The sequence below is a fragment of the Arvicanthis niloticus genome, chromosome 18, assembly GCF_011762505.2.
Source record: "Arvicanthis niloticus isolate mArvNil1 chromosome 18, mArvNil1.pat.X, whole genome shotgun sequence".
Taxonomy (NCBI): Eukaryota; Metazoa; Chordata; class Mammalia; order Rodentia; family Muridae; genus Arvicanthis; species Arvicanthis niloticus.
In genome coordinates, this window is record NC_047675.1 from 30,516,862 (window position 1) to 30,543,212 (window position 26,351).

At 48.6% G+C, this 26,351-nt stretch overlaps 1 protein-coding gene across 1 annotated transcript; it reads right to left on the bottom strand.

Moving 5' to 3' along the window:
- Positions 1-1,330: 1,330 nt before the first annotated feature.
- On the bottom strand, positions 1,331-25,676 carry Tk2 (thymidine kinase 2). The gene is made up of 10 exons (XM_034522474.2): positions 25,506-25,676; positions 24,794-24,831; positions 19,769-19,843; positions 17,391-17,444; positions 14,925-15,014; positions 12,969-13,042; positions 6,319-6,407; positions 5,690-5,769; positions 3,934-4,014; positions 1,331-2,998 (listed from the first exon to the last, which is right to left on the bottom strand). Exons 1-10 carry the CDS (start codon positions 25,636-25,638, stop codon positions 2,900-2,902), a joined length of 813 nt encoding a protein of 270 aa, XP_034378365.1. The 5' UTR covers positions 25,639-25,676; the 3' UTR covers positions 1,331-2,899.
- Positions 25,677-26,351: the final 675 nt, after the last annotated feature.

The following is a 26,351-nucleotide window of genomic DNA, read 5'->3' on the forward strand; positions in this document are numbered from 1 at the left end:
AGCCTAACCCAGAAGAGCCCCAGTTACTGAACTATCCCTAGATTGCCTGCCTCACCTTACCTAGGAAAGGAGCTTTGAAAAATATACAGTAATCTCAAACCTGATCCCCAGCACTCACATCCAGTAGCTCACAACATGTAACTACAGTTCCAGGGCATCCAGGACCATCCTCTGGACTCCATGCACACTGTACACATGTACATATGTGGGTTACCACACAGATATACCGACATACACATGATTCACAATAAAAATAAATTATGTTTTTATTTAGAAAGCCAGAGTCCAAGAGGTTGGGTAACACTATACATCTCTCTTTCCAGGAATCCCATACCCCAGTAGCCCACTACTCAGCCTGAGAAATCCTGGAGGCCAGAAGGGGACCTTGCTTAGCAGAGTGGTTCCCAAATTTATTTAGCCACAGTCATTTTTCACAAACACTGTGATCCCCTCCAAAATCCGGTTTGTGAACTCTGACCTAAATGGAAGGAATGAGTGGTCTTGGGATCAAGCAAGGACACTCTGGCTCTTCATGGATGCCAATCCCTGCCACACTCTACCAGAGTCAGACATGGTGCCACATGTCTCTACCACACTCAGAGACAGCTAGAGGCAGTGAGGCCCTGTGTCTAAGAACTAGGCCTTATGGCCCACCATGTGCTACCTGCCCTTTTCTGGCCATGAGATGTTAGTGCTGGTATTTGTTCCATGACGCTTGTGCTTGCCCCTACCACATCTGCCTGATAGATAGCAGCCCTTGGGAAAGCTGGTTCTGGCTGTTTCGGGTGTGATCTATGAGCCGGAAGGTTCTGCAAACCCTATCTGGATGGAGATGGTCTCCTGAGTATCGAAGTGCAAGGACAGCAGACTCTGAGCCACGCACACTATGCTATGAAATGTGGTGTTAGGAAAATGAACACATGGGGCTAGAGAGAGCTCAGGAGTTAGGAGCACTGGCTGCTCTTCTAGGGACCCTAGGTTCAATTCCTAGCATCCCCATGGCAACCCACAACTGTAAACCCCAGTCTCAAAAGATCCAATGCCCTCTTCTGGCCTCTATGTCACCAGGCACACTTGTACATACAGGCAAAACACCCAAACACATAACAATATAAAATAAAATTACATCAAATAAAAAAAAAAAAAATAAACACACAAGCTAGGCATGGTACCGCATGCCTGTAACTCAAAAGGCTGAGGCAAAAACACTGCTGAGAGTTCAAGGCCAGGCCAGTCTATAAAGTATAACCCTACGAGAGGGGGTGGAGGGAAGAGGGAGAGAAAGAGAAAGAGAGGGAGGGGAAAGGGAGAGAAAGAATTGACATCAGAGTTTAACTGTAGAATTTTATTGGTTACCACAGAGCAAAAGAAACATCACATTTCTTTCCGAAACAAGTGCTCTGGTAGAGCGAAGGGGCAAGTACTGGACTGTTTGATTGCAAATTCTAAAGACGGTCCCATCAGGACTGCTGGTTCAAAATTCCTGCCTTTCTCGGGTTTATCCATTGCTGGACTGCAGGTGCTGATGGACAATCCCCCTGGCTGCTACTCTTCATACTACCAAAAGGGCCCATCAATTGGTCCAAACAGGAAGGACCACGAGCTGGATTGTTGGCCCTCTTTCTGGCTACCAGGCATACCAGGCAGCTACAGACAGGCAGAGCAGGGCCAGCTGGCACACACTCATCTGCAGCCCCACCCCAGCCCGTGCTGTTTCTCCAGAGTACACAGTTATCAGCCCCTTATAGCCTCCGTGTCCAGTCTTCTCCAGATGCACGCCATCTGCTCCAGAATGTGAAGAGCAGCAGGCTTCACATGCTTTTCTGCAAACCATGACTCTCCAGTCTCGCTGTCCTGAGGAATGGTTGGTCTTTCTCTTGGTCTCGACGAGTTCAAGTAACAGCTGCACCTTCGGTGCACAGTTATGGTCACGCAAAGCTAAGGCATTTTCTGACCCAACAGAGATGACTTCAAGCTCTGTGGTCCATGACATCCGCTCAGATGGAAAAACACTTCAAAGGAGTTAAGGCCACTGTCACTCTCCCTTGAGCAAGGGCACTGCTCCTCACACAAGGACAGTAGAGAGTGATGGGGCCTTGGAAGCCCAGCTGGTTGCCCTTGGCCTCGCTTAGCACAGGGCAAAAAGTCCAGGTCCCAGAAGCCCTTTCTTTCTGACACAGAATGACACGAAACTGGCAGAGTCTGGGAAGGACTTCATCCTCAAGGACTCTGGCACCATGCAAAGACTGGTCCAGGATTCCCCAATGGACACTGAAGTCCAGATGACAAAGGAATTGAGGTTACAGTATCTTCATGCCAGGAAACCCTAGGCTCATGCCAAACAACAGAGGTGTGCCAATGCCTAGTAATGTCATCTCCTTGAAACTTGTCCGGTACTGAAAGATAATGAAATCCACAAACTGCCAGCTCTTCTAACAAAGAGGTCAGGGGCTGGTGCTCAGAACAGCAGGGCTATGGGGAACAGCTTAGGGGGAGGCAGTCCAAGCAAGGTATCTGAATGAACCCAGCTCCACTATGCTCTGGCTGGAAGAATCCCAGCACCTCTCTGGGCTTCAAATCCTTGCCTGAGATAGAAGACTGCTCCCTCACCCCATGATGTGACCTGACACAGAGGATGCAGAACAACCCCAGGGATACAGTAAGTGATTTTTACACAGGGCTTCAGCTTTAGGAAGCCACCAGGAGGGGAACCAGGGGGAATGTGTGCTGCAAACATCTGATAGACAAAAGCCATTGGTACTGCAGTGAAAAGACCACTGTGAAAATAGATCTGATCAGGTAACAGACACTCCTGAGAGTAGATTCTTCCAAATGCTCCTAGCAGCTAACCTGGCCCCGGCTGGGCTGTTCCTGGCATGGTCTTGTAGACCACTCAGTCTTAGGGTCCATGCTTCCAATTCTCTGGAGTTAATATCCGGGCCCGGTTTTGTTCAAAGAGTTCTAACATTTTCTCCAAGTTGTGGTCAGCCTCAATCACCTGGAAATAAAACAAACAGGTCACAGGCTGCACTAGCCAACTCCATCCTCACGAGGGAGGCAAGAGGCTGAGAGGTCAAAAGGCTCAGAACCACAGATGCTGGCTCCAGGGCAATCAACACTCTCAACCAGATTTCCACAGAAGATCCATCCCATCAACAATGCCTTTTCTCTTCACTGGGACTAGGAGTCAGGGCTCTGCTGGGGGCTAAACCCGGGACTAGGAGTCAGGGCTCTGCTGAGGGCTAAACCCAGGACTAGGAGTCAGGGCTCTTCTGGGGGCTAAACGCAGGGACTCAAATGTCTAGACAAGCTCTCTGCCACTCTGCCCTTCCCCCAGTCCCCTCAGGTTTGCTTTTCACAGTGAAGGAAACAATAAACTCTGAAAGTTCCCACAGTGCCAATGTTCCTTGCCACCTGTCTCTCAGTGCCAGAATGTCTAAGTGGCCTACAGCCCAAGGCCACAAACAAAAGCCCATGATCCCCTGCTGGATGTGAGACAGCCTCAAGTATCACCTGTCTGCCTGAGGAAATGCAGGAAGGGCACAGTGGAGCACAAGGCACACGCAGTAGGACACACAGATAGGTAGGACATACCAGCACGACTACAGTCAGCCTACTCAGACCTCCTGAGGTGCCACTGTGTGACAACTAAGGACAACCACTGTGATGCCTTCAGAAGAAAATGAGTCACCTAACCATGATGATGGGCTCCATGTCACCCACTAAAGAATTGGGACCATCATCCCTAAAGGTTCACAAGCAAACCCAGGTCCAGAGCAACCGGGACTTCTTTGTAGTGACGCTGTGTATGACATGTTACTAAAATAACTAGCCTTCTCAAGTCCAAGTCCCTCTGAGTCTCTGTCCAGAGAGAGAAAGAGCTCTTTTCTGTGGCATGGGTGGCATTCCACGCTGGGAGGGACAGTGACTTACCAGAACAGGAGCTGCAGCTGGGAAAAGGCTTCCATTGACCAGCCACTCCTCATAGAGGCGGTGAATAGCACTGAGGTATTCCTGACATGGAAACACAAAGGCTGTGGGGAGTGTGAAGGGGGAAATCCCACCCACCAAGGGTCTCATAGGGACAGGGCAGAGCAGAATTCTCAACAACTATTAGGAAGTGACATGAACAAAGGTCCCTGTAACAAGCAGCCTGTGATTTAAATGGTCAGTGCATCCCCAACCCCTCACTGGTCCTTCCCCAGCCAAGCCTAACTGCACAGCTCCCAGCCTGGCAGCTCCCATTTCTTGCCACTTCTCCAGTGGGAGACCCAAGCCCAGCATGTGTCAATGACAGGTGTCCCTGTACTGATCAAACCTTTCCTCTTACTAAACACCCCTATAGCGCACTCATTAGAGACTGCCCAGGCAGCCGTAAGGACCTCTCCTGTGGAAAGCCCAATGTGGAGCTGCACAAGGGAAAGAAGACAGATGCCTCCACACCATTGTGACCTCCACTCTGGGAAGCCCTGACCACATGTACTCAGGCAGTCAGCCAGTGTACGCCGGCTACCTGGGTACCACCTCCAGCAACATTCTGCCCTCCGTCCCAGAAGCTGGCCCACAAACCACGCTGCTGTCCTCTTACTCACCCCTGGACTCCGCCTGAGGACTAGGAGCCAAGCTTGTCCTAAAAGCCTTGTCAACCCCTTGGATAACAGCTTGGAAGGACTCCAGACATTTCTCAATGCCAAGCCCATTACAGCCCAGTCCAGTACTCCAGCCTCTATCACTCCTGTCTTTGAGATTTCAAAGGAAGTGCCCAGAGCAAGCCCTGGGCCACATGACTGGGATGTGCCATGCTAGTCCAAAACAAACCTGGCTGAGCTCTAGGGATCAGACAGGCCTTTCAGGGCCCCAGCTGATCTTACATCTAGAGCACTATGATGTCCCAAAAGAGCTTGCCAAGGCCCTGTCTATCCCTCAAAGACAACTGTGCATGTAAGGTACTCAGTCCAATATTAACTGAGCAACTGCTAGGTGCCAGGCCTCAGGACATATGTTGAAGACAGAAGAAATAAGACCCAAATCTAAAAGTGTTCACGGTGTAAAGAGAAATGGGAACAAACACTGTCAATATGCTGTTCTGAGGGCTATCACCGTAGGAGGCCTAGGGGCAGTGACATCACAGCTGAAGACAAAGAAACTACTATGCAAAGGCACATTTGCTTAAGTCCATAGTGTGTGAGCGCATGCATGTGCATGTGTGCAGACAAACTACTGTACAGGAGCAAATGTCTTTACCCATAGTGTGCAAGTGTGTGTGTGTGCGTGTGCACATGTGCACATGTGCGTGTGTGTGTGTGTGTGTGTGTGTGTGTGTGTGTGTGTGCGCGCGCGTGTGTGTGCATATGTATGTGTGTGGGCATGGGCGTGTATGTATGTGTTCATGCGCACACGCATGTGTGCATGTGTGTGTTCGTGCATGCGTGTGCATGAGTGTGTGTGTGTGAGTGGTACATGGAGTGTAGAGGCCTGAGTCAGGAACCACAGGAAGTAAAGTAGCCCTGGGACCCACAAGGGCTCCAAAACCATAGAGGAAGCCAGAGTTCCCCTCACTTGTACTTCCTGGTTTTTGTTACAGATAACCTTGATAATGTCATGACGGGTGAGGAGCGGAGGGCTAGCAGGATGACAGGTGAAGAGGGAGGGCTAGCAGGATGAGGTGGAGGTGGCTCTGGTCTCTTACCATCGGAATGACTTTCTCCTCTTCCCGGCACCTCATCTTTAATCTCTGGTAGCAGATTTCAGGAGTGGTTCGAAGATAAACTGAAAAGTAAAAGCACAGTGGCCCTGACTGCTGTGTTACTGGTGCAGGAGCAGAGACAAGGGCAGCACAGGGCTGGGTGAGAGTGCTACCCTGGTCACGGCAGGAGCCTCACCAAGCCTGCATAGTCTGTGGGACCAACAGGAGTCTTGACCCTCAGGCCCCAATCCCTTTTCTTGTCCTCAGCCCCACAGTATCATCATGAAGCTTAAAGGAATTCCACTCTCAGACAGGGTCTGACAAGCCATTGGCTTTAGCCACTACCCAATTTGTGTCCCTCCCACACAATACAGAAAAGCCATCAGATCAGAACAGATGGGGGCCCCGGAAGTAGTTGACCCAGAGGAAGGAAGTTTAAGGAACCAAGGCCAGAGTTCCTTTATAGGCAGAAAAACACCCTAAATTCTGCCTGCCTTTGGGGAGCTACGATAGAGAGAATCATGGGTTACAGGTGTCCCTGCCTGCTGCTTCTACAAGGTGGAACCTCCCAAGTATACCCCAGCTGTGCTCAGGGAAGCCTCCAGGTAGGGGACAGAGAGAGATTGTCTTACCTATCAGATCAACAGACACATCAATGTTCCTGATGATCCAGTCAAACCACTCAGATAGAATCGCATAGTCAACCTCGGGCATCTTCCCACTGCAATCAGGTCAAAGGTTTTTATTCACCCATGTGCTACGTCATTTCCCCAAAGGACAAGGGGTGGCTTTTGTTTGGAAGAGAAGCACCAAGAGCATGTTGCATAGTGTGGTCCACAGATGATGCCCATGTGGTACTGCCAGGACCCTGAGCATCAGTCTGTCTGACCTTCCACCACTAGGAGATGGGAGCTGGCCACGGCAGTGACTGATGGAGACTACTTTGGAATTGAACTCCAAGTAGACAAAAGCACCTTAGTCTGCCCTCTAAGCATAGAGACATCATTCAAGTTGGGAGTGGATCGGCGAATCATGTTCTGTGAAAATACTCATGGATGCTCGCCATGCACCACTGTTCAGCATAATGAGAAGTGAAGCCTTGATGTCTCTCGGCAGCAAGGGATAGCACACAGTAGCTGAAGGATGGTGTAGTAAAGTCATAAGCAGACAGGGGAAAGGCTCTGAACTTGATGCTCAATGAACACAGGAAGTTAAATTGTATGCATATGCCCCAACCACACAAAAAAATTATGTCCACAAATTTGAAAAGAAATACACAGATGCTAGCAGTGCTTTTCTCTGAGCTGCAGACTGTAGACTTTTTCTCCTTTGCTCTTTACTTTTTAAACTTGAGCAAAGTACCAGTGCTCAAAACAAGAGTAAGGCAGCATTATGACACAGTTTAAATATTAAAACTAAACCCAAAGCTGGGAAGAAGGCTCAGTAAATAAGAGTGCCAGCTCTGCAAGCGTGAGTGCCCAAGTTCAATTCCCCATAGACAAGAAGAAAATTAAAAAAAAAAAAAAAAAAAAAAAAAAAAAAAAAAAGCCAGACATGGCCCTGTGCCTATAAACCCAGCCCTGGGGTGCTGGACAGACAGAGCTCCCAGACCAGCAAGTCTAACTAAAAGGCAAGCTGTAGTTCGGTCAAAGACCCTATCTCAAGAGAAGGTAACAAAGCGATAGAGCAGGACTCAGTCCTTATCTGGCCTCCACACTAATATACAATGAGCACACATACACGCTGGGTTCTATAAGAAAGCAGGCTGAGGAAGCCATGAGGAGCAAGCCAGTAAGCAGCACCCTTCCATGGCCTCTGCATCAGCTCCTGCCTCCAGGATGCTTATTAAGTTCCTGCTTTTGATGATGAGTTCTAAGAAACTGGGAGTGAAATACTGTCTTCTCCAAGCTGCTTTTGGTCATGGTGTTTCATTACAGCAATAGTAACCCTGACCAAAACACAGAGAGACCAATTCAACCCATTAACTGACCACGGACAGTGCCACTGTTCATCACACTTTGTACCACATTTCTATTTAGTTCAGCTGAAATTACCTGATGCTCAAAAAACCAAATCAAAGGCTGGTTGTGCTGGCACCTGCCTGTAATCCTAGCACTTAGGAGGCTGAGGCAGGAGGATCTCATGATTGACACCAACTTAGGTTACATAAAAATTCTTAGTTCCAGACTAGCCTAGGCTACACAATGACACACTATCTCAAACAAATAAAGACAGAAACCTGATACTTAAATACACTGTTTCCTGTTCCAACTGAGGACAACATGGGGGTTCAGGCCTGAGTCTCACCCTCAGTCCCACTTGCTCCCCACTGCATTAGTTGTCCTCCCTGTGGGGCTAACCTGGATCAGTGTGTTTCTGTGGCCTGGCCTCCTGGTTCTGGGCGGGGAGGTGGGAAGGACCTGTCCCTTGTCCCCATGTGCCAACTGAGTCAATACCACACTCCCAGCTGGGCACTCCATTCCTCTGCCATGTCCTTAGGAAGGAGGACCGGGCAGCCTTGTAAAACCTTTGCTCAATTCCTCAGCCATAGAGCTTCCTACACAACTGCCTGTGTGGCTTCTTTAGCTACAGCGCTTCTGCACCACCTTCAGCTTTGTATCTCAGCCCAGTGCCACAGCCCAGACGTTCCTGTTTCTGAGGACAGCCAAGAAAGCTGGTCTTCCTCTCCAGCAACCCACACAAAGCTCTCGGACTGCTGGTGTCACTGCACTCACTGCCTCCCACCTTCGCCAGAAGAGGGGAGTTTCTCCTTTGTGGTTCTCTCTTTTTGTTTTGTTTTGCTTTGCTTTGCTTTGTTTTTCTAGACAGGGTTTTGCTGTGTGGCCTTGGCTGTCCTGGAACTCACTCAGTAGACCAGGGTGGCTTCAAACACAGAGATCTGCCTGCCTCTGCCTCCAGAGTGCTGGCTGGGATTAAAGGTGTGCGCCACCACACCTAACAACCCTGACAGAAAAGCCAGGTGCTATCCAACTGCTGACCTAAACAAATAAATCTCTCTTCCTGCTTTAGGGTGCTGGGATCCATCCTCCATCTTCTGTCACCCAAGACACACTTCTCCCCACAAGTCCCTAATAAATTGCACTTTGCACAGTCCTGGATCTATCTGCCTCTTTATTTGGTTTTTCAGCACCTTTCACCTTTGGTGATTCTCATACAGCAGGATGAGATGGGAACAGGGGGCAGAAAGCCCTAGACAATCTCCTCTCTCTATAGCACCCGAGATAACCCAGTACACTGGGAATGCTGGAGTTACAAGGAGAGTGACCTTACAAAAACCCCAAATTCCCTTCTTCCTCCCATTGATCCTCGGATAGGAAACCCTTCTCACTGTCAAAACAGAAAGCCTTTGGCTGACAGCTGCCCCACTCTAGGCCTGGACAGAAACCTGGGAACCTTTACCACAAAAAGTGTAAAAACCCAACCAGCAAAACCAGAGGCAACACATGTGAAACAGAAACTACAGGCTGAGTGCAAGAAAGAGGAAACCTTGCACCATAAACCCTCAGTCCCAAGGACAACTCTCAGAGCTCAATCTTGTTTCCACCACAGAAGGCCTCCTCGCCAGGAAAAGGGCTAAGGTGCAGGGATGCAGGGCCCCTGGCCTCTGCTGACCTCGTTTACATCCTAATCCTCAACCAGAAGGTGTCTGGTAAACACTGAGAGTCCTGGGCCCAGCCTGTAGTCCTAAGGAGACTTGCTCAGTATGATAATAGAGGGACGCTCAGGTAGGTAACAGAGGTTGAGGCATGAGTAAGGCCAGTGTGGAAAGAGGCAGGGCCTTCAGTGGTGCCTGAGACTTGTCCTGAACAAGAGAACTCTGGGAGTCTCTCACTATTCCTCATCCCTTGCTGGCCCTGCCAGCAAGATGTAGATAATCATCCCTTGTCTTGAACTGCTGCTTCCACCTTGGAAATGAGCTGGCTGAGTGATCCCCTCTTAGCTCCTCCCTTGCCAAACAGAGCCTAAAGTCAATCAAGGCAGCTCCGGTCAACACCCCCCCATCCCCTTAACCCACACGTAAATGCCCCAGTGTCTAAGGACTAACAAAGCTGGTCCAGCTCTCAAGCCAAGCACCCACCTAGCGAAGCTGTTTCCAGTGTCTCGTCCAGGTTCTCTCTGCTGACCTCAAGGCTCAGGGCATGAGATGCCAGAGAGGGCACTCCAGGCCTCTCACTAAGCATGGTATTACTAGAAGGATCCTCCATTTCTCAGGATAAGTATGCAGACTCTTTTAGATGTGAACAGAACATGATGGGGATATAATAGAAAACACAGATTCCTGGGATAAAAGAAATTCCTGGATGGCTAGCAGGGAGAGGAGGAGTGGGGGTGGGGGAGCAAAGCTGTCCCCACAGAAGGTCTGAGGGTCATGGCCCTCTCTCATGCTCCTGTACCCTGAGGTAAGTAGTCCTGCTCTCAGAGCACCCCAGTGCTGCAGTAGCCGGTGAACTGCCCAAGGCCACATGTGGGCCACCAGTCTGGCTTCTTCAAAGGGCTCCAGGCTCCAGGAAGGTCTTCAGGGAACCCTGATCCCTTGAAGGCTATACAACTTCAAAACAATTAGATCGCAAGGACAGAAACAAAGACTAAACTCTTCTGTGCCTCACAGTCTCACAGAAATGCAAACCACAGGTGCCAGGGAAGCACAACCATAAAGTCACCAGGACAGGAAAAGAGCTGGAAAAGGAACACAGGGGAGAAAAAAAGGGAGGGGCTACATTCTTCTCCTATGCCCCCACAAACAGCCCAGAGCAAGGCCAAAGGAAGCTTGGAGCTGCCCCGTTGAGTCTGGTGAGGAAAGGCAGTAACAAGGACCCAGCTAAGCCCACCAGGACCTAGGGGAAGGAGGCTTTGCTGCTCAGGAAGCCTACCCTGAGAAGGGGTGGGGAGAGCAAGGATTTCGCACTCTCCCCTCACCTCTGGCTAGTCTACTCCAGGTTAACACCTCACAAGCCAGCCCCCAACAGCCTTCAAGAGAGAAGCAGTGCTGTCTCTCAGGTTCACAGGAACCCTCCCACCCACTCGCCCAGTGTCCTCTGCCTCGGTTCCATGCCTCAGCATGAGGCATCCTTTCCTGTGCTCTGCCACTGCCCTTCCCCTTGCTGAGGTGCTGGAGGGCAGGGAGCAGTGCAGAAGGAAAGGCTGGAGGAACCAAGCAATAGATTATCTTCCACCCTTTGGAAACCAAGTGCAGGAAGGAAGGGATCTTCAGGAAGGCCACCTGCTGGAAGGCAAGCTGGGGCCCACAAGGAAGATAAGACCTTCAGTCAGAGGACAAAGCAACTTCAGGGACCTGTTCTAGCTTCCTGCCCTGCACTCACAACACAGTCTGACCCGAGGTGGCCAGAGAACGGAGGATCCCATTCAGGAAGCCCTGCAGACTCAGGAAGCCCAGTGCACAGCAGCTCAGGACCAGCAGGGCTGTGCCCCTCAAAAGAAGGGGTTTGAAAGAGAGGGCGGGCACTGAGAAACAAGTTAGCGAGGCCAAAACCATCTAACCGGCTTGACCAGGCACTAGCCAGGACCCTTTGTACTTGTTCAGCTTAGGGTAGTAAAGCAGAGACTGTCTCTGCCTTCAGAGAGGGAGCGTTTGATCCAGCTGGGGACAAGTAACAAGCAATTAAGTAATCATGTGAAGCTGAACCACAGAAACTGCCACTTTTAGAGATTAAAATTAGCCAAATGTTACAATGCAAGCAAATGCCTTAAATACTACAAAGAAGCGCATTATTAAAGGCAGCAAGGGCAGTGTAGCTTAGTGGCAAGAATTTGTCTGGCATATACAAGGACCTGGGACAGCACCACACCAAAAGCAAAACCAAAGAGGCTCTGTCCATGTAGACAAGATGGTCAGGGAGCTGCAGAGATGGCTCAGGAATTTGGAGCAATTGTTCTTCCAGAGGACAGGTTTTGATTTCCAGAGCCCACATGGAAGTTCACAGCTGCCCATAGCTCTAGTCTGAGAGGGTCCAATGCATCAGGACCAGCTGCCCAAGAAGTGGCAGTGGTACTGCAGGCTCAGAGCAGGAAGAGGTGGTAAGGATCGGGCACTGACAAGGACATGGGGACAAGACACATGGCTATAAAGATGGCTGACACTTCAGACTTCAGTCTGCAACCTGTCTCCTCTAAGACCCTCCCAAATCGTCGATAACCTGAGCACAGAAATGTAGGCCCCCACACTTGAACTCAAAGCACTGGTGGGTCACTGGAAGCCTTCCAACTGTCTAGATAGAAGATTTCACCCATGAGTACAGAAGCTACACACAGCAGAAGCACTGGGCAGACTTAACTGCTCTATGCATCCCAAATCTTCATCTTCCCATCAGCCTTGCACTGTGCCATGGATCCCCTCGGCCTATGCTTGCTTCTGGTCCCAGAGGGAATGACAGGCAAGAGGAAGAGAAATGGGTTGCCTGGGTTACCCTGGCCAAGTCCATTCTAGTCCAGCCCATTCCCAGACATTTTGCTACACCCAGCCAAGGTAAAAGGAACCACCTGGCTGACCTCCCAACTGACCTGGCAATAAAGGAAGGTGGCTGTCACTACTGGGTTTGTGGTTGTTACACAATAGTATAAAGCAACAGAAGCTTATCAATACTGTTGGTACTCTGTATCTGTCAGGTGGATAGGCAACTCCACCCGCAGTAGTTTAGGGCCAGGGAGATAGCTCTGTTGGTAAAGTATTTGTGTTAACATGGGGAGCTGAGTTCAACTGCCAGATCCCATGTAAAAAGCACGGGCATGAGGCTATCTGCTTGCAATTTCAGCACTGAGAATTAGAAACACACAAATCCCTGCGGTTTGCCAGCCAGTCAGCCTGGCCAAGAAGTAATAACTATGCCAGTGAGAGACCCTGTCTCAAAAAGCATGGTGGAGGGCTAGAAAGACGGCTCAGTAAGTAGGAACATTTGCTACTAACCCAAAGAACCTGGGTTCAGTTCCTAGCACCCACACGGCTCACAACTGTAACTCCAGTTCCAGGTAATCTAATAGCCTCTCTGTCTTCTGTGAACATATGTGGTGCACATACATATATGCAAGCAAAAACCCAGTCACACACATAAAACTAAATAAACCTAAAGAAAAAAAAATAAAGTAATATAGATAGTTCCTGAGAACATCCAAGGTGGTCCTTTGGCCTCCACATGCCTCCACACACACACACACACACACACACACACACACACACACACACACACGCACATACATACACAAAATCAGTTCTTTAATAAATGATGGACTATACAAGCTACAGTACCTTCTATACAGGTTTTCTACAAAAACGTATCTTGCGCTGTAAATTGACCTTTCCATCAACCGTACAGGTGACATCTAAAGGAATGGAAAAAGGGATTTACTCTCACACGAAGAGGAGGATGATACAGGAAGTCCTGAAAACGTGCCCCAGCCCTCTCACGGGTCCCTTACATCTTTGCTGAACAGAGACTGTGAGGGAGGACAACAGGACAACAAAAGCCAAATCTGCCATGAGGCTCCCGTGCATCTCCCTCTACCCTGACCTGAGCCATCCTCAAGTTTAGAGGAGAGAGGACAGTAAAGGCAGCCAGCAGCCCCACAGAACCTCTCACAGGAGGAGGGAGACTCACTAGGTATGGAACACGCTGGCAAGCTGTCCTACTTAGCCTGGTGAGCAGAGCCCTGAGCTGGGGAATCCACTTACTTGAGGACCTGGGTATCTGAAGCAGAGCCCCAACAGGCTAGGGTTGGGGAAGCACTGCCAGCTGAAACTGACAAGTTCTCTGACCAATAGGGAAGAGGCTGGACATCAGCCTTCTGCAAGTTGCTCACGCCCTCCATGGATCATCTTTCTGTTTGTCTACAACATCCTTTTGGAAAGCAGGAAGGACTTGCCCATCTGACACCTAGTGGACAAGCAGTGTGGCCCAGAGCACACTCAAGCCTACAGCCCATTCTCCGCTTACCTCTTGGCTCTCCTGGCTCTGCACATCATCTGTTTTCCTTCTGTCTCTTCTGTACGTGCAGCTCCTAGCTTTCTCTGCCCATCTTTTTTTGGCTCCCTCTCCAGCCATCTCTCTCCTGCTTAGTCCAACCAGCTCTGTCTCTGCCTCCTTAACAGATTTCAGCCCGCATCCCATAATATTCACACATAATTTCGAATGTCCATTTAGGCAAAGCAGAGCAAACCAAGGAGAAGGTACTAACTGTAGGTGTTCTACTCTCTGTCATTTAGGAAAACATTTGGAAAGGACAAATTCAGATTCTTCTAAAGATTTGATTCACATCTGTCAATTTGAAAAGATATATATTGACATTAACAGAAGAATGATACCTACAGCTGCAGGTAGCCAGACTTGGAGCAAACTGCTAATGTAATTGGCTATAGGAGTATCCTGTCTCCTACATGGAAAGGCTCTAGCTGTGTATAAAGCTTTGCCCATAGGTAGCAACCATGGTCACTCTTGCCACCTTACCTCTAAGACAATCTGCCCCTGCTAATGGAAGGACCTAAATAACACTGTGTATCCTGACCTGCCCCAACACCTGGCTATGACCCAAGGTAAATCGAATTCTTCCAAGAATCTGAAAGCCAGACCTCACAAAGGTCTGATCAACCGCTCTAACACATAGACATGCAGAACACATATCCAGTAGTCCTGCACAGCTGGATAAAGCACAGACTCCTAGACCTTAGCCCTGGATTTCCTGACTCAGTAGATCCAGAGAGGAGCTAGGAAATATACAATTCTAACAAGCCTCCAGGTGACTACAATGCCACAGTCCAGGGAACACACACTGTGTTAAAGGAAGTTTAAAAGCTGGAATCGAACAGGGCTGTGACACGAATCTCACTTGTTTGCATGTGTTGGTATAACAGAGAAAATCCATCAGCCTTCATACTTTCTAGGAGCCAGAGAGGAACTCAAGGCTTGATATCAAGTAAGACAACTGTAGTTTTAGATGTCTGAGACTAAAGGAGACACTTCAAAGACCAGAAGTACAGTCTCAGAAAGTTACATTACAACTGTTATCCTTAGCAACTTTTCATCAGATTACAGACATGAGCTTAAGATGGCATCAGGACAGCCACCTATGAGGACAGAAGACCTTGCTGAAGTCAGAGAAGACTGTACAGCATAAAGGCCCAAAGTCGTATCTTAGTGAGACATCTCTATCTGACAGCACGTGAATCTGAAGGATGTTTACAAGGTTGAAAGTGAGACCTGCAGCGTACCTGAGGACGAGTGTGCTGGTCCAGCATGGTGAGCTGCACATACGTCTGCAGCGTGAGGCCCCATCGACTGGCATCACGGTACATGAGACTCTGCAGAACAGAAAACAAAGCATGTTGTATCCAAGTGGCAAGTGCAGGACCCAAGTCTAGAAGTCCCTGAAAGCCATTTCAGGGAACCTACAGAGGCAGGGCTGGGGCCAGAGATGTCCTGTACTCAGGAGGGCTGTAGGACTCTCAGAGTAGGTGGACAGAGACAAACATGAACACAATTATAAGAGAGCCCCTAACAGCCAGACCAGGAAGTGCTCCCTGAGCAGAAAATGCTCAGACACTCGTAGTTGGCCTTTGAGTTTTCCTGTGGTCCGTTCTTTATCCAGCAGCCAAAATGAGCCTGCTAGTATCTCCCTACTAGGGACTTTGCACTGGGTTCAAATCAAATCCAAACCCTCATCTGAACCACGGGCCCTAGAAATCCATGGTCATCTACTTGTCTCTTACCCTTCTTTCTCTGGCCAGCCAGCTTCCAGCCACACAAACTTCCTTAGTGCTCTGCAAGCATGCCAAGCAGGCCCCATCTCAGGGCCTTGGCACCTGCCTCTTTTACTCTTCCTCCCAGTGCCTGCAGTGGCCCTTCCCTCATGTGTGGGACTCTGACAAATGTGCCCTTCACAGAGATGCATTCTCCTACCTACCCAAATAAAATAGAGGCCAGCCCTCAAAAGTTCTGTCACCTACACATAAAAACACTTCCTGCTCCAGTCTGATCTCTAGTAATCTTTTGCTTCTCTCTCTGGTGTGTGTGTGTGTGTGTGTGTGTGTGTGTGTGTGTGTGTGTGTGTGTGTGTGTATGTGTGTGTGTAGGTGTGTGTTGAGGCATGGGGGGGGGGTGGAGGTTCTGTTTGGAGAGAAGAGGGAAGATCGGATCTTACTATACAGCCAGGACGATAAGGAACTTGGGATTTTCCTGCCTCAACTTTCACAAGAGAGAGATCACAGGCATGTGACACTATGCCAGCTTCTTTTCTACACTTTTATTTTTGTTTGGTTTTGTTTTTTTCTTCTTGAAGTAAACTCATGGCACTCAAGTCCTCAGCACTGAGAACTAAAGGCTTTCCTAGTTATGGGAGAAAGAAAATCTCAGCAAAGTCAGAAGCTGGATGACTGCAGAAAACAAGTGATTTTCTGCATCACAGAACCACATGGTGAGTCAATAACTATCACACAAGCATCAGTCTTGCATTTCCAGCCAGCGGAAAGTAGTGGAAATATATCTGATGGTGATGGTGATGGTGATGGTGATGGTGATGGTGATGGTGATGGTGATGAAAAGTTGCTAAGGATAACAGTTGTAATGTAACTTTCTGAGACTGTACTTCTGGTCTGCGAAGTGTCTCCTTTAGTCACAGACATCTAAAACTCAGTTGTTTTACTTGATATTAAGCCTTGAGTTCCTCTCTGGCTCCTAGAAAGTATGAAAACTGATGGATTTTCTCTTTGGTGGCTGACAACCATGTTCTTCCACATACACACAAATGAGATTTGTGTCACAACTCTGTGTGGTTCTTATTTAAGAACTGAGCGTTTGTCGTATCTAAGTAGCATCCTTTCGCCCGCTGCAGCTCTCCTCACAGATCCCGTCACCTGCCACCACATTCTAACAACTGTCTCCTTCATCTCCATACTGGATACTAGGGCCAGGAGACCAGCGACTTTATTAAATTGTTCAGTGTCTTAGCATACTGAGCAGTGTCTGCCACATAGAAGGTATGTAATAAATCCTCTCTGTAAGAACGAGCAAGTGGATTCTAATGCCCAGGCAGTGCAGCCGTGTTCTAACTAACACACTGAGCACGGCAGACACAGTGCTGTCTGCTGGAGATCTGAGTCTAATAAACCCCACGAGGTATTGCCAAAGCACTGTGAGGCACTGCCAAACCTACGTGACCAGTTTTCTTAGCTGAGAAATACTAAGCACCCCATACCATGGCATTGGGAGCCCAGAACCACAGTCCCTTTCTTCATCCCCTCTGGTAATATCTGCTTTCTATCTACCTTTTCTCAAGCAGGCAGAACAAAGCTTTCTGAGAGTAGGAGGGAAAAGAGGCACAGTATAATACAGTCCCCTGCTCTCTAGCCCCACCTTGGGAAGGAAGATAGGTAGCTTCAGGGTAAACCACAGGGATCCATTCCTAGATAATCAGAGGCTTATCTAGAAACTTGATGACCTGGAATGAGGGCCAAGGAAAGCTAAGCCACTCGGAACGTTAGAGACAGCAGACAGGAGGTTCCCAGGCTTTGTGCAAACCCACCCAGGCCTGAGAAGTCCCTGGCTCACCATTCTCCTTTCCTCCTAATCAGCTATAACAGTGGGGACAAATCCTGGCTGTACTGGGCTCAGGTTTCAGCACCAGCATTCCTAAGTACTCACAGAGAAGCTGGCATTTGTGCGAGAGACAAACTACTCACCAGAGGGTTATGGCCATGGACATTTCTCCACTTGAGCACGGGTTCCATTAACACCTGGAAGGAGAGAAAGCATGTGACAGCATGCCAAGTCTAGAATGCAGACAGCAAGTACTACAGGCCAAGGGTGGGATGAACCCTCTGAACAGCCATGGCTCCTTCTATGTAGGAAAGTCCTTCCTGTGACCCCAGAAATGACCTGTAAATGACTGAAAACTGGCTCAGTATAAAGGGGAATGAGCTTAGTGGAGTCAACCAAGCTCTTCACAGCTTGGCGACAAACACGGACAGCATCCCTCAAGTTCCACAGCCTTTGCTGGGACTACTTGACCAACACACACTACTTGATAGGTGAGGACTCTCCACGGGGGCAGATCCAATTGCATGAACACAGAAACTGACAAGAAGATGAAATTCGTTAGCAAAATTGGCTCATGTCATTATGGAGGCCAAGACCTCTGCATCATCACAGGTTTTCTAAAGCTTGGGTCCCAGGGATGCGAGCAGCACAGCTCAGTCTAGGTCCAAAGCCTGAAAACAGAGAGGTCACTGGCATAATGCTAAGTATGAGGCTGAAACCCTGGAACCTGGGGCCTCTGGCTAAGTTCTGAAGTCCTAAGGCTGGAAAGCCTGCAGTTTTGACATCCCACAGAAGGAAGAGGGAGGAAATCCTTTTCTTTCCTTTTTTGTTCTATCTAGGACTGTGGCCAATTATATGGCCTCTGTTATATTAAAGGTGGATATTCCCTACTTAGTAAAGCCACCAATTTACATATCAGTCTTCTCCAGAAACATCCTCTAAACATGTATAGAAGGAATATTTCATTCGCTCTCCAGGCACAGTACCTGCCTCCTTGCTTCTGGGGGTATGTTGCAAGATCCCCAGTGGATGCCTGAAGCTTCAGATACAACAAACCTAATACATGCCATGCCTTTCCCCCCCCCCCCCCATGCTATACAGAGAGATGGTTTACATGGGCGGGGTGAGGTCTTATTGGGTACATCATACAACAATGCATAATTTAAATTTTATGAACTGTTTACATTCAGAGTTTCCACTTAATACTTTTAGATCCTGGCTGACCTTGGGTAACTGAACCCACACCTGAGTGTGGGAGGCGGCTGCTCTCTTTAATTCTGGCAAGCTGCCACCTAAGATTAACTATCACACCATATAAATTTTATAAGCCAGTTATCCTCTGCTTCCTTATCTCAGCAGAGGTGATAGTGCTTACCTCAGAGGGGTTAAGCAGATAAGCATGGAATCAATTAGATAATGCCATAAACACTTAACACAGTGCTTTGGATAATTCTAGTTACTGCTGCAACTACTGTTGCTAACTGGCCCCAAGCTCAAGTGAGGACATAAGCACTTTTCAAGTTCTATTCAGAGGGTCACCACTCAAAGCAGGGTCTGGGTTGCTAAGACACCCTTTTCCAGTTTGATGATTGATGAGACATCATCCAACACTGACAGTCAACATTAACTGCCATGAGAGGTCACAGCACCGAATCTGCAGAGGAAATGTACCTGGAGAAAGACGGAACACAACTCCCAACTATCCTTGCCCAGTGTCACAAAAGACACACTTCATTTTCCCAGCCACAAGTTGTGGCAACACATGTCAAGTGCTGTCTACCAGGGAAGCTGACCTGGGCCTGGGGGTTCAGGGATCGCATAGGTACCCAAGCTATCCCAGCCCGGCACTTAACAAAACCCCAGCTCCCCAAGAAAGTTGGACAAAATAATCCATAGTTTGCATCAGCAGCCCAAGAACAGAAAGTTCCCTTCTCAGACATGAATGGTGGGAACCCCCGACTCCCCAGAACCTGTGTTGTACGTGTACCACTCAATACAGGGTCCACAAACCACATGCAACCACGATGACCTTGAAGTTTGACCACAGATGCTCCTCTTTTTTCAAGGGGGCAGTGTCCTCACTTGAAAATAGCCCAAGCTGAGTGCATTACGAATCTACTGGGCATCAAGTGCCGTTTCTACCGCCTGCCTACCGCCTTGGCAGCACTGTATAAGCAAACAAAATCCTAAGTTGAAAACTCATGACTTGGGGACCATCTGAGAGTCCAAACTGAGAATGCTGTAAATGATAGCTGAACTCCAGACCCTGGCATTTAGTATCACAGAAGGTGAACAGTCCATTTATTACTTTAATACTGACTTCTGTTGACATGTTAATGTCTGGGGTGTCTGACAGAGCTCCCCCTGCTTCACTCCATGAGGCTTTAAAAGCACCAGATCACCATGTGGACTGCACTAACGGCTGGCATCAGTCTTCTGCTGGACATGGCGACCTGTGCCCTGTGTGACTCACTCCACTGAGGTGCTTCAGGTTCCTGCAAACCCACTCAAAGAGCCATACCTCGACGTCTGTTGTGTTGGAGAAGAACTCCAGGCATGTCGTCTTCCCACTTGCAATATTGCCCTCAATACAAACCTGGCAGAAGACAAATGTACATTAGGGAGAGAGATAAGCGCCCAGGGGAACAGGACAGAACAAGGCTCAGGTAAAGAGCCCATTTTGTTCTGGCCGGGGGCTTTGAGTGGTAACCTAAAACCCTACCTCAGGACTCCCCCAAGGTCCCACCAAACAGTAAGAGGAAAAATCGTCCCTCATGCTGAACGCTTCTGACAAACCCATGTGATCCATTCACACCTACCCAGCCCCTCTTGTCCTTGTTTTCAATAATAAGCTAGGGGGTCAAACTCAGAGCCTCATACATGCCAATCAATCTGTCTGCCACTGGACTACACCCTCAGCCCAAACCAACATTCCCCTCTCCCCGCCACCTACGTCACCTGAACCGCACACAGCTTGTCTGTCCAGTCAAGTTCTGAGCCCTTCCCTAGATCCATCCTTCAGACTGTTGTGTGTCAGCTGTAAAAGTGTTCCATTTCCTTAGCCTGACTTTTACTGATGGCTTTGAGACTGAAAAGCACGTGTGTCGTGTCTAGGATCCAACTTGCTGACTTGTACAGCAAAGCCCTCAATCGGGCTGGAGAGTTGGCTCAGTGGTTAAGAGAACTAACTGTTCTTCCAGAAGTCCTGAGTTCAATTCCTAGCAACCACATGGTGGCTCACAACCATCTGAAATGGGATCCAATGCTCTATTCTGGTGTGCCCAAGTACTCATATACATAAAATAAATAAATAAATCTTTAAAAAAAAAAAAAGCCCTCAATCAACATTTTGGTTTTGGTTTCAGCGGATCACTACAGGTGCACAGTTCAATACAAAATTGCTCCTTCAGACAGTCCTACATATCCTCTGGGTCAGAGAAGTGCCTATCATATAGTGGACTGTTGCTTCACACCCTTCCTGGAAGTAATCACCAATATGTGGTGACTTGCCAAGGCAGTAAACCAGGAGGAGCTCAAGTTGGACGTCACTCCATATCTATTTCTTTCCTGTTCAGACTGGTCACTTGCCCCTACCACCACCATGAAATCCTCAAGAGATGGTAAGTGTAGACCTCAAATGTCCTCAGCTAGCACTCCACCCTCGTCCCCACCCCTCATCACAGAGCAAGCAACATATAAACAGGAACACAGAGGGAAAAAGAACAATCTGGCAAAGGAAGGCTTCTAATTTTTTCTTTTTTAATGAGGGTTCACTATGGAATCCAGATTGGCCTGGAACTTGTAATCCTCCTGCTTCGGCCTCCTGAGTAGAATTACAGGCATACACCACCACACCCAGCCCAGATCCTCCTTTTCTGAGTGTACATGTGTGTACTCATGCGTATGCATGTAGAAAACAGACTCCAGGTACCGTCCTCTAGCGTTCTCAACCGTATTCTGTGAGGCTAGCCTGTGATTCTGCTAGCCCATGCTTACCAGCACAGGGATGACAGGCACATGCTGCTTGTTATGCAAGGGCTGGGGACCCAAACTCGGGTCCCCACGCTTATGCAGCAAGCGCTTTACCCACTGAGCCGTCCCCACCAGCCTCTGCCTGACGTCTAAGAATATTTTATGAGGGGCGTCTGCCCACAGAAGAAATCAAGTCATCACTTAGAAAGTATCGCCCATAACTCAATGCAAAGGTAACACTATTGCCTTTTGGCCTGTTCCCTACATAAGGCTGTTCTCAATTTCTTAGTGTTTCAACTGCTTGCTGAAGGCCTACTATGTGCCTAGCACTTCACATGGAAAACCTAGTCCCAGCCTCCAGTGTTCACAATAATGTGAGGGTAGCAAAGAAAGTTAACAGGAGATTACAGGGATAGGAGCTGTGCTGCGGAAGTACGCAGGCAGCCTGGCCCAACACTCTGTGTCTGTGCCGAGACTCAGCCCACCTTCCCCCAGAGGTGGAGTCCAATCTCCAACCACTGTGACTGACACAGGTGAGCATCTTTCTCTGCTGCTGGGAATGGAACTTACCTGACGCTTGCTAGGCACACACTACCGACTGAAATCCACTCCTACTCTCCTTTTCACTTTTATTTAGAGTCAGGGTTGAAGAGATGGTTCAGGGGTTAAGAGCACTGACTGCTCTTCCAGAGGTCCTGAGTTCAATTCCCAGCAACCACATGGTGGCTCACAACCATCTGTAATGGGATCCGATGTCCTCTTCTAGTGTGTCTGAACACAGCTACAGTGTACTCACATATATGAAATAAATGTATCTTTTGTCTATGAGAGAGAGAGAGAGAGAGAGAGAGAGAGAGAGAGAGGGAATGTCTTGCTGTGTTGCCCAGGCTAACTTCAAATCCTCCATCCTCACACCTCAGTCTCCTCAGTGCTGGTATTACAGGCCTGTACCACCAAACCCAACTCTACACCTTTCTATTTAAGTAACATTTAATCTCTTAAAAAAATAAAGTTAGGAGTGATTGAGATAGGCATATGGCACATGCCTTTAACCTCTGCGCTTAGAAGGCAGAGCTCTAAGTGGTCTCTGTGAGTTCAAGGCCAGCCAGGACACAGCTGAGACTTTGTCAGGGGCGGAGGAATCCGATAGTAATGACCAACCACAACCCCACAGAAATGCCGATCAATTTGAACGTTTAATGAAAACCAAGGACAAACAAATAGCATTTCTCCTACTCCTAGAGGGAGACCTCTCAACTCCTCTATGCCTCTAGGCGTACCTCACAGGACTCCCGTTGTGACTCCTACCATCCCACCCTGTAAGGCAAACCAGATCACAGCACATGGCAATGCTACGATCTGAATGCATCCCCTAAAGTTCACAAGCTGAAAACTTAGTCCCTGGTGCAACAGTGTTGAGAGATTAACCTTGCAGAGAGATCATGTGAACTCCGCCATCAAGACTGACTTGTGGAGTAGTACTGTGGAGGTAGGTCGGTTATCAGTGGACGGCTTCCTGATAAAAAAGGGATAAACTGTGGAGTGGGTCTCTCTTCTCTTCTCTCCCGTGGGATGAAGCATGCATGCAGCCTCCAGCAGACATTAGTTCTTCAACTTTGAACTTCCCAGCCTCCAGAAACACGAGCCAAATAAATTTCTACTCTTCAAAAGGTTACATAATACACTCTTTAAACGCAGCACTTGGGAGGTGGAGGCAGGAGGATCTCTGTGATTCCAATTCAGACAGGGCTACATAGTAAGACAGTGAGACCGTCTCAAAAACTTTTAAAAAAAAATTAGTAAAAGTTACCCAGTTTATGGGGAAGTCTTCTGGTGGTTCTGCCATTGGCACCTAGCCCAGTTTCTCTGAACACTCCCAAGCCTCCATTGTCTCTCTAGGGACAGACTATAAAGCCGGCCTACAGTCTCCTCTCCTCCACCTCTTAGGGGTACCAAGGCTTCCCAAGGCTGTGCAGTCATGGGTCCCCTCCTCAAAGGCCCAGATTCACTGCTTTCTAGATTCACCATTGTCCTTTTTATTGTCCCCTCTGTCAGATTACAGTGCCCAATGCCAGTGGCTGTGTTTTCAAGTCCCATGGTTCCAGCCCAGAGCCTCCCACATAGAAATGTACTTAAATGGCTATCAGTCATCCTGAGCCTGAGACCAGACTCCCCACTACCACTTTCTACAAACTGCTACTGTGCACCCAGGGGAACATCAGACCATCTCCAGACAGCACCCAGAACAGACCCAACACTGGGCAATGTTAGCTCAACAGTTACGAACACAATTCTATGTCACTAGCTGTCACTGTCATCCATATTTTCTATTATTTGTTTATTTACTTATTTTAGTTTTTCAAGACAGCAGTTGTGTGGCCCTGGCTGTCCTAGAACTCCTCTGTAGACCACCAGCCTGGCACTGAACACAGCCATCTGCCTCCCGAGTGCTGGGATCAAAAGCATGTGTTACCACCACCTTCCTCTTCGGATTTTTTAAGTGTATTTTATATGTATAAATGTTTTGCCTGCTTGTATGTCTGTGCTCCAATGTATGCCTGGTGTCCATAAAGACCAGAAGAAGGGGGTTCAGACCCCTTGGAATTGGAATTAAACAGTTCATGAGCTGTCGTGTGTGTGTGTGTGTGTGTGTGTTAGGAACAAAAACCTCAAATTTCTGTAAAATCAACAAGAGCTCTTAACTGCGGAAACATTTCTCAAGCCTTGAAAACCAAGCCTCCTCTCCCTGTGATGTCACTCCTCCTTCCCAGGGTCACTTCATCCTCCTGACTACCCCCACTGCCTCCTCAGGATGGGTACAGGAGGGGCACACCTTCCACTCTCTTCAGAGGCACCAGGGTCCTCCAGCTAATTTTCCCCCAGCCATCCGAGCTATAGGCTTTCAGTTCCCTTATAGAAGTGAGCCCCAGATCACTTGTAGTGACATACACCCGAAATCCCAGTATTCAGGGATTGAAGCAGAAGGATCACAGGTTTGAGGCCAGCCTGGGGTACATGGTGAGATCATCTCAAAGGAAGAAACTGAACCCTTGGGCTGACGGTAACCAAAATATTGCCGCAGCATTTAAACCTGTCCAACTTGCACTTCCTGTGACCTTCGACATCACAGCCTATCAAGCTCCTCCTGCCTGAGGCCACCTTGTGGACCCTCAAAGATTTTCTGGTCTCCACTAGACAGCAGAAGGAAATGAGAACGCTTTCCCCCACATCTGGGAGGGGCAATTGGCAGGGAAGGAAATTACATTTTAAACCTTAGATCATTCAATCAGCATCTTGGCAGTTCACACATACCTGATTAAGAGTAATACCTGAATGCCCCGCTCCCACCTGTACACTCAAGAAACGGTGGTGGAATCTGGGGAGAGGGCAAGGGCCAGGGCCAAAAGAAGGGAAAGTTTTATCCCTGGGTATCATCTTGGGTTTGTTTTTTGTTTTTTTTTTTTTTTTTTTTTTTTTTCACTGTGCACACCATTTGTTTCGCTCTCCGTCTCAAAAAAAAAAAAAAAGAAGAAATTAACTCTACGCTGAAGAAGGCATGCAAAGAGAAACTTACCACTGCTTTTTTCTCCTTATCATTCTCTCTATCTTTATCTAAAATAAAGAAAGGAAATGGAGAGGAATTATTCGCTCAGCTCTGTGCTGACCTGATAAAATGACCACACAGTCGTTTTGTATGCTTGCTCCTTGGCTTACAAAAATGTTTACCATTTGGGACCCGTCTATGGCCGAGTCCTGTATCAGTGGCAGCCTGGGTCCAGGCCCATGGTTGTGCTTGCTTACTTTACTTCACCCGGATTGTGTGCTTGGAGTCTTCACAGTGTACACAGGAATGACCTACACTGGAGAGATTCCAAGCGGCGGCCAGAGGGTTTAGAACCGGGACCCAGGTTGTCTGTTTTCTAGGCCAAGACTAGCAACAGCCCGAGGCCAATGAAAGCTATGCCACCTGGCTTTCATTTCGGAAGAGAAAAAACCGCACTGCTAGCAATAAGTAGGAGAAAGTCTGAACCCGCCCCTTAGGCCGCTGCATCCACTAAGAGCTGATTAAATACAGCTCCTGCCCCCAACTAGCCACCTTCCAGGCTTAAGGAATCTGACAAAAAAAAAGGGGGGGGGGCTGAGAAGCAGCGTTTGGGCCCCACCAAGTGCGGGTCCGGACAGTTCTTTAGGGACCCACAATCCCCAGACCCTTCCTGGGGAACTAGCCGGAGAAGGGGGCGGGGTCCAGCGCAGCCCCGACGAGGTGGCACGAAAGTACTAGTTACCCGGAGGCCAGGCGCGGCGAGGTGCCCACAACGGCCCGGCGCCCGAATCGAGACTTCCGGGGCTTCCGGAGCTCCCCCGGCCCACGCTACGCAGACCCCGGGCAGCCCAACTACGCAGCGACCGCAGCAGCATAGCCCCAAGCTGATGAGCAAGTTCTACTTCCTTCCGGTGCGTCCGGGAACCCGGCCCCGCCCCTTAAGGGATCCGCTCGTATTTCTCCCTCTAGGCTAGACCGAAGAGATTCAAAGTGAGGATTGCCCTGCTTATAGACGCAGAATGGCCCTGACCCAAGTAGATTTAGAGAATGGACTGTTAATAATGCCGGGGACTGACTGGTTCCTTAGTCTATCCGATTACTTCCTTGGTTGCTTGCTCCATCCACACCTCACACTGCCTACTAAGGATGTTCTGTATTTTCCTTCTAAGAACTCTGTAAATAGACCTTGTCAACTTGGGAACATTTTCCAAGCTTGTCCTTGGGCTATAAAGGTTCCTTAGTTTAATCTCCATTATCACAAAAACAAGTGTGAAGGACACAGGTGAGAGGGGATGAAAGCCATTGTTTCCAAAGCCTTTGACATTTTCAATGTTTGGACTTTAATGTCGGACCACTCGGGGAAGCATAATGAATATCTCCACTGAATGGACAAAAGGGATAAGAATAAAAAAGCATGTAAACCCCACTTGTAAGCAGGTAGCAAAAATAAGTCCAGCTTAGGTGCAGCTTGGGTACTATAATTCACCCATTCAAGACCAATAAATCCAGATGTTGCCGCCTTGACTGTATATGGGCAGTTACAATGCATGGGTAGAGAAGTTTTCCACTACTTCCAGGTGGCAAGATG

Bases quoted from the DNA above. Each gene is read 5' to 3' on its own strand.
- Tk2 (XM_034522474.2), bottom strand. From the start codon at position 25,638: ATGCTGCTGCGGTCGCTGCGTAGTTGGGCTGCCCGGGGTCTGCGTAGC. The intron at 19,844-24,793 runs GTAAGTTTCTCT...GTCTTCTGCCAG, and splicing joins ATAAGGAGAAAAAAGCAGTG to GTTTGTATTGAGGGCAATAT. The intron at 6,408-12,968 runs GTACTGTAGCTT...ACCTGATTGCAG, and splicing joins GTAGAAAACCTGTATAGAAG to TGGGAAGATGCCCGAGGTTG.